The sequence below is a fragment of the Rhododendron vialii genome, chromosome 5a, assembly GCF_030253575.1.
Source record: "Rhododendron vialii isolate Sample 1 chromosome 5a, ASM3025357v1".
Lineage (NCBI taxonomy): Eukaryota > Viridiplantae > Streptophyta > Magnoliopsida > Ericales > Ericaceae > Rhododendron > Rhododendron vialii.
The window spans coordinates 5,692,891-5,703,834 of record NC_080561.1 but is presented as its reverse complement, the minus strand read 5'-3'; the positions used below and the strand labels follow the sequence as shown (position 1 = coordinate 5,703,834).

The window sequence follows — 10,944 nt, the reverse complement described above, 5'->3', positions numbered from 1 at the left end:
GCCAGGAACCCAGGCCCCAACATAGCTCAGCCCCCTGACTCAAAGAGCCCCAATTCGATGAGTTGCATGTGAATCCAAGACACACTCGAGTTGAGTTTAAAAAAATTTGTTGAGGGTCAAAAATAAAAAGTTTAGGATACTTAAAATCCAAGACATACGTAAATATTTCTTATTCTTATACTTGTATTCTACTATCGCTTGATCCAAAAAATTACAAAAATCTCCCCTTTCAAATAGTCTAAAACTAAGGCTGCAACCGAGCTGAATCAAGCCAAGCTTTAGAATGTTTAAATTTGTTTATTAAATTTTAAAACGAGCTCGAGACGAACTCGACTTTAATGAAAATTTGACAAGCCGAACTTACCTAAGTTCAAGTCGAAATACTCGAATTTGTTTACGAGCCTTAACGAGTAAGAATATAGTTACCTAAAATAAAATTAAACTCTCCTCTTAACTCTCTCTTACATAAAATTCCCTCAATTTTTTACTTTTATTCATTGCTCTATTAAAACAAACATAACAAATGAAACCTATCATCTTCTTTTTCATCTTTTGTTTTGTTTTTTATTGTTGTAGAATTTTGCTCAATTTTTTTTGAAAGAAAATAGAATAAATTTCAAAAACCATACATGACAACCCATTGACATACAAGAAAATAGGGAAAAAAAATTCTCAATGTCTCATTCCATGCATCAAACGGACAATACGGTAATATCGATTAATGGGATTGTTTGAGATTGTTTCTACTCCTAATGAGCGAGTGGTTGAATTGGACTTATAATAAGTGTGAAAGTTGTTTCCAATTTCATCGCATAGAAAAGAACGAGCAACCCTACAAACAGTGCCGGCTCCGACATTTGGCTTGGCCAAGCCCGATCTCAAGCTTGGTTACCCGCTTAGTATTTTAAGTATATAAAAAAAAAACCATACAAGAAAAAAAAACTTACAATAACAATAACAACCCCAATTATTCGAAGTAGTATCATCTTCCAACGAACTCTCTCTTTGTCGATTAGATCTTCCATTTTCTTGTCAATTGTTGCTTTTTGTTGAAGTCCCTTTTGCAAGTTCACCCACCTCACGACATTGGTGATATGTTCTACATTCCTTTCATTGTATCTTAGCTTTGTAGGAATTGAAGGTTATGCCAATCACTAGTTCCCTCTCCGGCCAAACTAGTTGTCATTGTTTTATGCTTGAATAACTTGCAACAAAAATGTACAAAAGACCTTGTTCAACTCATTTGAATACACAAGCCACTTCCTTTCTTGCTTCTCACCATTTGGAAGATCACAAATGTAAAGATGGAAAGAAAAGTGTCTCCCACGAGTACCTTCTTTTAGAAATGCATCATTCTCTCTTACGATCTTAATTGGACCTCGTAGAACTAACATTATCCTCTTAGAATCATTAATACTTCTCCACAATCCCGGATCGTAGTTCACATCAACATCTTTCTCAAGGTCAAGCATACTCTCGTTCTTCATCCCCAACATTTTCATTCATAGGAGTAGGGCCTTCATTATGCCCCTCTCTAAATTCTTCATTTGCTACATCAACATCTTCACTAATAGGTTCCTCATGAACGTCACCCGTATTTGCGCCACTAGCTTCTTCATCAACACCTTTATCTCTAAGATCATTATTCACATCATCCTCCCCAAATTCTTCATCACTTGCTTCTTCAACTTGACTTGAAAGAAGAGATTTTTGTTTTTTCGCATTAAAGAGACTAGATATTGAACCCACTAGTGATTTTTCTATTCCATCCTTTCGTTGCCTCACTTTTCTATTTTGAGACCTAGATTTTTGTTTGTGCACTCTCACTCTATTCTTGTCATTCTCGTTGTTCGTCATGGTACCTATATTAGTACACCTCATCAATCAAAAATCCAATACAAGTAATCTTTAATCCTACTAATTACCAAACCACTAAATCAGTCCAACTATGAGACTAAAAAAAGGCCGTCACATTTTATACTTATGCTCTGAATTTATTATGCATAAATAGGTATGGAAAAAAAAAACACTCACAATCCCTATGAATTTATTATGCATTGATGCCCCACTACCATTTTTATATTAATTTAGTCTCCACTCCTCCTCCACTAACCAATTCAACCGAACAAAAAAATCAAAGAATAAATAAAAGATTCAATTATTATTCAAATCAAGAAGAAAGAAGTGAAGTTCACTTACTGTTGGAGTCTTAGACTCTTTAGTCGTTACTACCGAGGGGCGAGGGTCTAAGGCGAGATGAGAACTGAGAAGACTTTGATCGGCAGGCAACTCGGCGTAGGCAAATTGAAGTTGAATATGTTCTTGCCTCTTGCTCTTGGCTCTTTGATTGGCGTCAACGACTTGGATATTTTTTTCTTCTTGAAAATTAGGTTTGAATGAGGTATGAAAAATTTGGGATAAATGAAGTCTCATCCCTTCTGATTCCCATTTCACGTCCCTTTTCTTTTTTCTTCTTCTTATATCTGGTATATAATGTCCTTTTAATTTGCCTTCTTAATTTTTGCCCTTTTAATTTTCTCTCTTATTTACCCCAGGCATAGAAAACTCTTTGTTTGCCCTCCTAATTTTTTCAAGTATCATAATTTTATTAGAAACTATACATCTTTACAATTTTTTTTTTGAATTTGTAAAAAAAAAAATGGATTATTTCCCTACATTTTTTTTTGTTGGATTTCAATTTTTTTTTAATATATATACAAATTTTTTTTGTTGCCCCTTGCTGGGGGTTGCCCGCCGATTTCAATTTTTTTTTAATATATATACAATTTTTTTTTTTTGTTGCCCCTTGCCGGGGGTTGCCCGAGCCGGCGGATTTGCGGGGCTTACCCCTCGGCCGGCCTGCCTACAAACACAAATACAACCCTAGAAACAAGTGTGCCCATAACTGTTCAATGCACGTGAGCCTACATGAATCCAACAATTCCAAACACAACTACGTTCAGAATTTCGTTCAGAATTTCGTACAGTGTTTCGACTCTTTTTTTACAAGAATCAAGTTTGTTTTTCTAAAATCCATTAAATTTCCAAACGATATTTGATCCGATCATATCGTTACTTGCCTTTGTTCAAATTATGAGGATAAAAAATAGAGAGTTTACACTACACAAAATGCACTCCCACACAAGTGAAATGTCACATAAACGTACCAACAACGCCCATTTATTTATACGCTGTAATACAAACAACACAGACGACAGCCAGCACACCTTACATACAAGATGCTAAAACGTCCCAAAGCACCACACACACAGGCCAACAGGCCTAAACACCTAATTAAGCCTGTTTTCATTAGGGTATTAGTAGTATTAATTACTTGCACACTACTTTTTATTTATTTATTTATACCGGTACATGCACAATGTATGTAACGCTAACACATGTTTTTAAGCACAGGAAACACAGGTGCAACCGTCGCCGCAGTTGCAGCCGGAAGCGTTGGTCATTCTCTTGGTGCAGGTGCAAGGGTTGCACCCGCAATGCTCCCCGCACGCGCATTTCTGGTGCTCTACGTTCGGGTCGTTTGCGCTTGGTATTCCGGTTGTAGTATAGCAGCTGCATGCACAAGGAGAGACAGACGGCAAATTTTCAGAGTTCTGAGTTTTCATGGGAAAATAAGCAGAGACAAAAATTGACACTTTTCAAGAGTACACACGACACAATTAATACCGAAAAAGCTCCTACCCCAAAATTACAAATCGGTAAAAAAATGAAAAACAAATACATATATTCACAACCCCGAAACAGAAAGTTCATCCACACAAACTCTGCATACATATATTCACAACCCTGAAACAGAAAGTTCATCCACACAAACTCTGCATCCGAAACTGTTCGATACATATGAACCCGTGTGCACGATCCGTTTCGAAAACAGTTGTGTTCAGTTTTAAAGTTGTGTGCGTAACGTTGCTCTTCGGAATCGGATGGAGAGAGAGAGAGAGAGAGAGAGAGAGAGGACCTGCAGGACGTGCCGCCGAGGCACGGAGAAGGGCAGCCACAACTGTCGCTGCAAATACCACTGCTTCCCCTGGCGTCTGTCATTCTATCCTTACTTTCTTTCTTCTCAATTACTCGGTTGGTGTGGTTTGTTCCATAGCTAGCCTAAGCAAACGGCGGGCGGTGTTTTTATAGTACTATACGAAGTTTGAGGAACCAAGTTTAGAGAAGGCCACGTGGCAGGGAAAGCGCTGACACGTGGCACTGCGTGTCACACCTACCAAACGTACGTGGCATGTATCATTTCTACATGCACATCTTGTTCTCCATTAGCTACCACGTGCATCGATCTAATGCCTTGTATTTTATAATCAGATTAGCTTACACACACCTTGATTGATTCTGGGAGATCAATCCTACAGTCCATTAGCAAGGGACTAATTTAAAGTCAGAGCAAAATTCGATATGAAATTAATGGTCCCAAAGAAGTTGATAGCATCTAAGGGGTCGTTTGGCTAAATAAGCCACTTGTCTTATTTTTTTGTCATTATTTAATTTTTTTCGTATTTGTTAGTTTTTTTAAACAAATACAAAAAAAAAATGAATAAAGACAAAAAAAAAGAAGTCATTTAACTTATTTAGCCGAACGGCTCTTAAGAGATCGGTTGCTTAGAAATTGGAACAGGGAGCTGAGTAGAGTAGAACATCAATGAGAAGCACCCCCAGGAGACCCTAAGAGAGGAGAGAAGATTTTCAAGATCAAGTGCGCGCAGTGCCACACCGTCGAGAAAGGCGCCGACCACAAGCAAGGACCAAATCTGTACGGCCTCTTCGGAAGACGGTCCGGAACAGCTCCAGGGTACACGTATTCTGCTGCCAACAAGAACATGGCTGTTATCTGGGACGAGAAGACGTTGTACGAGTACTTGAACAACCCTAAGAAGTACATCCCTGGGACCAAGATGGTTTTTCCGGGACTGAAGAAGCCACAGGAGCGTGCCGGTCTCATAGCTTATCTGAAGCAGGCTACTTCTTCTTGACTCTTTTCTTACCTCTTTCTTTTCTGGTTACTTGTTTCTAGATTGGAGTGCTTTTTCCCTCCGCATCAATGTTTTAAAAACCGGACCGGTTGACCTGTCAACCACCCGTCCGGGTTTTGAAACATTGCTCAGCATATATAGCAGAATCCTCTAAAAGGTTCTACAAATAGTTCAAAGACATGCATGGTTTCATTTTTCTGTGGTGTGGTGTTTGGCGGCTGAGATCTGGGAGCAGGGTTGAGGTTGTTTCCCAACAGAATCTTGGGGACCGAAGCTCCTCATAAATTTATGGTGAAAATGGTGTTTGGACACTACGTGACCCAGGAACCACCAAATGGATCTTAGTACAGAACCTGTGTCATTTTAATTTGTGGGATGTTGTGGGACTTGTTTGTTACTTTGTTACATTTCAAAACAGATTTTTTTCTTTCTTTTGATCCGAATTTCAAAACCGATATGTGCGAGTTTTTTGGGTAAATTTTGGGACTAGTTTGTTACTTGATAGGTGCGTAAATACGCCTATTTACCCCCTAATTTAAGTTTTTTATGTCTTTTTAATGCATTACTTGGGATTTGATACTCGTTTTTCGTGTTTTAGAACCTACGGAGTTGTTGGATGGCATTTGGAGTTAAATGGAGAATTTTATACAGTGCCGATCATATTAATCAAGAGATAGGACCAAGTTTAGATGAACGAAGGAGAGAAGCACCTAATCAAATTCCTACATGATGGATATTTTGGAACATAATAATGAGATGGAATAATTTCCACGTGTTGCTAGTGAAAGGCCATTTGGGTATTTGAATTAAAAGAAACAAATGGGCCAACAAACCTTTGTTTGCACGTGCATATATGGCGGCCCAGTGAATCTCTTTTACTGGTCAAAGAGGTTTACAGCAACAACTATAAAAGGAAGCAAGTTCTGTTTTGAGAGATCTCATTTCCATGCAGCAATAGGCCATGGCGGTGGCCACGACTTCGCACAACACTCCATGATCGGCTAAACGCTCCAGCTAGGGTGACGAGGATGCTTCTCCAAGTAATATGATTGTTCAGATTTCTCGGAATTTTATTCAACTATTAATTGTATGACTTTGGATGATTCATAATTACTATTTTTCTGATTTCACTTTTATGTTTGTATCTATGGTTTCAAACATTGTCATACAATGGTTTTGAATGTTCTGAGATAGGCTTTGAGATAGACTATATAATGTGAGACGGGTCGTGCTGTGTTTAAATCCAGTGAGACGATCTGTGCCGTGTTGAGATAGCCTATACGGAGTACGAATCTTGATTATCTTTTTGGGGATTATCGATAGAAATTGCTACCCTACGGTGATCTGGTTGAATGTTGAATATGAACCTTAGGTTTCGAAACAATTGCGTTACAAGGGAAGATCGACTGAATCGGAAACTCTAGTCCCTCATTTAATTAGTTTACAACTCTTTTAATCTGCTTTCTAGTTTAGTTTTAGTTTAATCAATCCAAATCAAAATCCAATTTCTCTTTACTTTCTGAATTAAATTACAAATCAATTGAACGTATTGCAACTTAACTTTTTACTCTTCGATCGTGGATGATCTCGGACTTAATTGCTATTCTTCGGGATAATTGTTAATTCCCTGTTTTATAAATTATATTTTTGGTACAAAAACGAATGACCAATACTATATTTAGAAAATTATTCGGTGGCTCCAAAGTATCATCACGTGTAATATTTGGAACTAGTTTGTTATTATATTCTAAATTTTATCAATGCTCCTGTGACATCAGGGGCAACTCTAGCGAATTGGGGATGGTGTTGTGCAGTGGTGTGCACAGCACCGTGCTGTGCACTTCCGAGTCGTCGGATTGTGCATCCGACGGTTCAAATCTCATCTTAGCAATGAACGGCTTTCGATCGTTGATTGCCAAGATGAGATCCGAGCCGTCGGATGCACGATCCGATGGCTTGAAAGTGCTATGCACTAGACTGCACAGCACCAACCCAAAATTCGGCTCTAGCATGGGGTCAATGAGGTTTAAGCGAATCCTCTAAATTCAAAAACTGTATTGAAATTGTATTTATATAAATTTTGTCCCCGCTGGATCATTTGCATAAAACTAAAGTACGTAAAAATTCCCTTACTTTTTGGAGTAAGCAGATAATATAACTGCACAAAACAAAAATAACGCAAGCCCATTAAATTTTTTAACCAATATAAATATCCCCTATTGTATACATAGTTAAATTTGTATGTAAAAATTTCTGAACATTTTTGTCACTGCTAAATTAAATCTTGGAGCCGCCCCTGTGTGCCATCACCTCGTGCATAGGGCACTGATTAATTTTTTCAAATGGGTACGTAACGAACTAGTCCCAAAAATTATCGCCTAGAACATTGAATAATCTCTCATACATATTCAAGTTGAATTCAATGTATCGTGCCAGGTCTAATAACAGATCATATTCTGTGGACAGTGAAACTAATTTACTTAGATTTTGTTGCTCCTGCATCTTTCTTTGTCAGAAAATCTCAAACAAAGAAAGTCTCAATTTTCCATACTTGCATTGATCAATGCACCTCGATTAATTTCGTAAGACAATGTCCAGGAACGGATCATGCTGTGTAACAATTGAGGTTAGCAATAGCATGCAATTTTTGTTCATAAAATTTGATATCTGCCGGTGTAATAACATACATGTGTACGAAACAGTCTTTAAAACTTTTATTGACGGATCAATATGGTAAAACAAAAACTTTCTGAGATACGGAGTGAGATACTTAATGGCCATTCCATGGCATATAGCATGAATTAATGTCTCTGAAGGTAGAAGTTGTCACCAACCATATATTGGCTAGCTCAAAGGAAAGGTACGAGATCCGAAAATGTAAAATTTTAGCTAAGGAGTATAGTTATGATGATATAGCTAGCCAGTTCTAGCTTAATTAAGGCGAACGAAGATGTCCTTGTGCCGTTAAAGATGCAATGCAATCGTCAAACATCTCTTCGATCAACTTGAACTTGAATCCTAAACTCGTCAACTTGGAGGTGTTCCATTCATAGTATGGCCTGTCAAGTGCCTCGAACCTGCAGGAAACAGCCCACATTGTAAAAATCAGCTCATGAACCACATTGTAAAAACATGCATCATGCTTGGCGGGAACACCAACCTCTTGGGCAAAGGAAAGTTCGGATAGCGGGCAGACAGCATCGAGACCAACTCATTGTTGTCGAGAACAATCGAGCTGCAAAGGTACCGTCCGTGAGCTTTTTTGTGCTCATAGACAAGGATGTGGCATCGGGCGACATCGTCAATGTGCACGTACCCCATCCTTCCGTGCCACTGAAAGCTAGCGGTCTTGCCTATTTTTTATATTTGAAGCAACACAACCATGTTAGAAACAAACCAAAATAGTGAAAAGGCTTAGTACAAAATTGGTAACAAATTAACTAGGATGTACTGTGATACCTTGAAGCAAGCCGAGGACATCGGATGCAGTAGTGCATAACTCAGGAGACAAACTAGGCCCGACGACAAATGAGGGGAGAACGGTCACTAAATCGATCTTGTTCTCGTTGCAGAACTCCCATGCTGCCCTTTCAGCTAGGGTCTTCGACAGAGCATACCAAATCTTAAAATTTCATAACAAAATCAACTCGATATGAGATGAAGTTTAACAAAGAGGAAAAAGTAAAGATGTTAGTAGAACAACTGAATTTGAAATTGATATGATAACCTTGAGTCTTTCGCAAAGTTCCACGGAACTCCATGACGACTCATCCAAAGGTATTCTAGGGTCGAAATCGTCTCTTGCTCTTGCTGTCGACGAGGAAGAGGTCAGAACCACGCGCTTCAGCGATGGATTCTTCTTGCACGAACGTAAGACATTCAAAGTACCCTCGATTGCAGGCGTCAAGATTTCAGCCTGATCAATCGCAGTTTAAACAGACCGATCACAAGTCAAGACATCACCGCTAATTCAACTACTCCAAGCAATGAATTTTGCTGATTGATTTGAATGGTTTAGACAAGGGAAGGAGAAAAAGAATTGCCTTGGGATTGGATGTGGGGCGGCCGAGTACAGGTGAAGCAGAATGGAAGACACCATCACACCCCATGATCGCGTCGTCGAAACTTCCCTCCTCCATCAGGTCAGCCCTCGCCAGCCGGAGCCTCTCCTTGGCTCCCTCCAGCCTCCACAGATGCCCCAATTTCTTCTCATTTCCTGCAATATAAATACAGAGAAGAACAAAAACATTTGTTACATTACGTATTGAAAAGAATGTTGGCAGACTATAAGACTTTTTTTCTTAAATTTTTTCAAAGCGGTAGACAGGTATTTGACACGGAAACAGCTTTCTGTAATGAGGAGGAGCTCGTAGAGACTATTCACGAAGCAATGCCCCTGACCGTAGTAAAAGGTCTGTAGGCAGCATAGTTTTAAATCGCAGTATCGGTCACCGTCGCGGTATCGGTCGCGGTATATCGGTATCGGGGCATATCGGTGATACGTTGCGAAAATCGGGTGTCGCGGTCGTGAATTTTTAAAAATCATCAGCAACATGTATAAAACTTGAAAAATATACTTTTGCGGCTTTTGCCCCCAACATTGGCTTAAATTATCACATTTTAATTAATTTAAGACATGTAATAGCCCATTCTCTTCATGTGAAATATCCGATAAACTCTAGCCACAACTAGTTATGTTGGAACTTTAGTGTGTATTTGTAAAACATGGTGTTTTTCTCTAGTCCCACATAGAAAAGTTACAAAATTTCTATCTACTTTAAATGAATTTGCACTTTAGTGAGTTTGTAAATGAGGACTCAAGGAGAGGTTTCGTGCGCTCAGGAAAATAGGCGGCAATTTGAAAAATTGATTCGGAAACTAGTTAATTGCGCAGGGGGGTGCAAATCCGGGATTTGGCCTCGTGCACGCATGCGAAGTTAAGCTCATGTTTTGCTAAAATTCTGAAATATCTTTTTTTTCCCTTCCTGAAATTTTATTTCTCTCTTTTCCCTTCCTGAAATTTTTTTTTTTTTGAAATATCTTTTTTTTCCCTTCCTGAAATTTTATTTTTCTCTTTTCCCTTCCATTTTTTTTCCCACTTCCTGAAATTTTTTTTTTCCCTTCCCGAGATGAATCGGCCAAACCGGCCCGCTAAATCCGTTACAGACCGATACATGCCGGATATCGGCCGGTTCGCCTGTGATTTGCAGTCCCCCCGTTATACCGGCCAATATCCGAACCGGACCCCTCAAATACCGGTACGAACCGGCCGATACGGTTCGTACTGGCCGATATTTAAATCTATGGTAGGCAGTGACAATTCATTTGGTTTTGTATAGATACCCTACTTATTTTTCCAAAAATTTCGGTAGGAACTACTCAATAAGCACCCCAAACAATTTGTACAATTCTCCCATCCAAATTAAGAGTTCTACAGCATGTGGACATTTTTGTATTTATATTTACCAATTCCAATACTTAAAATAGAAGAATAGATAACTGCAAATTAGAAAGAAACCAAAATAAATAGGTTGAGCCAAAATTGATTTGTCATTTGTCCATATTTACTTTGTTTGAATGAATCTAAAGTTAGGACTTCAAAAATTGAGCACAAAAATCTTAGAGCATCGTATTTTGTATCACTACGTGAACGTTTCTATCTAATTTCGTTACTTTCCAAAACGAAATCTTAGCTCCATCGTGCACTATAGAGAGGGGAGACGGGGATATATACCGGGGTCCCTGACCGTCCCGGTGACATGATACCCGGACAAGAGGAGTCGCTTGATCAACCAAGAAGCAACGAAACCAGATGCCCCTGTCACGCACACTCTGCCTTTGGATTCAAACTTGTCACCCATTTTGTATTTTCCCTTTGATTAATCTGATTGTGCTTCAGTTGACGCCTCCACCACTTTCTATCTCATTCTCGGGTATATATAGTTAC

The 10,944-nt window shown here is 38.9% G+C and overlaps 3 protein-coding genes across 3 annotated transcripts; 1 reads left to right on the top strand and 2 right to left on the bottom strand.

The window, feature by feature from the left end:
• Window positions 1-3,173: 3,173 nt before the first annotated feature.
• On the bottom strand, window positions 3,174-4,118 carry LOC131325532 (metallothionein-like protein 4B). The gene is made up of 2 exons (XM_058357842.1): window positions 3,980-4,118; window positions 3,174-3,573 (listed from the first exon to the last, which is right to left on the bottom strand). The coding sequence occupies exons 1-2, from the start codon at window positions 4,060-4,062 to the stop codon at window positions 3,405-3,407; spliced, it is 252 nt and encodes an 83-aa protein (XP_058213825.1). The 5' UTR covers window positions 4,063-4,118; the 3' UTR covers window positions 3,174-3,404.
• A 192-nt stretch (window positions 4,119-4,310) lies between these two features.
• On the top strand, window positions 4,311-5,047 carry LOC131327471 (cytochrome c-like). Its single transcript, XM_058360635.1, has 2 exons — window positions 4,311-4,317; window positions 4,675-5,047. Exons 1-2 carry the CDS (start codon window positions 4,311-4,313, stop codon window positions 4,995-4,997), a joined length of 330 nt encoding a protein of 109 aa, XP_058216618.1. The 3' UTR covers window positions 4,998-5,047.
• Window positions 5,048-7,783: 2,736 nt separating this feature from the next.
• Window positions 7,784-10,944, bottom strand: LOC131325530 (tetraketide alpha-pyrone reductase 1-like). The gene is made up of 6 exons (XM_058357841.1): window positions 10,732-10,944; window positions 9,041-9,213; window positions 8,725-8,913; window positions 8,457-8,619; window positions 8,158-8,350; window positions 7,784-8,074 (listed from the first exon to the last, which is right to left on the bottom strand). Exons 1-6 carry the CDS (start codon window positions 10,856-10,858, stop codon window positions 7,933-7,935), a joined length of 987 nt encoding a protein of 328 aa, XP_058213824.1. The 5' UTR covers window positions 10,859-10,944; the 3' UTR covers window positions 7,784-7,932.

What these genes read in the sequence shown, in the direction of transcription:
- LOC131325532 (XM_058357842.1), bottom strand. Translation starts at nt 4,062, where the DNA reads ATGACAGACGCCAGGGGAAGCAGTGGTATTTGCAGCGACAGTTGTGGC. An exon ending in CTCGGCGGCACGTCCTGCAG is followed by an intron (nt 3,574 to 3,979) that starts GTCCTCTCTCTC and finishes TTGTGCATGCAG; the next exon opens with CTGCTATACTACAACCGGAA.
- LOC131325530 (XM_058357841.1), bottom strand. Translation starts at nt 10,858, where the DNA reads ATGGGTGACAAGTTTGAATCCAAAGGCAGAGTGTGCGTGACAGGGGCA. An exon ending in CGGGACGGTCAGGGACCCCG is followed by an intron (nt 9,214 to 10,731) that starts GTATATATCCCC and finishes TTTATATTGCAG; the next exon opens with GAAATGAGAAGAAATTGGGG. An exon ending in TGTCCTCGGCTTGCTTCAAG is followed by an intron (nt 8,351 to 8,456) that starts GTATCACAGTAC and finishes TATAAAAAATAG; the next exon opens with GCAAGACCGCTAGCTTTCAG.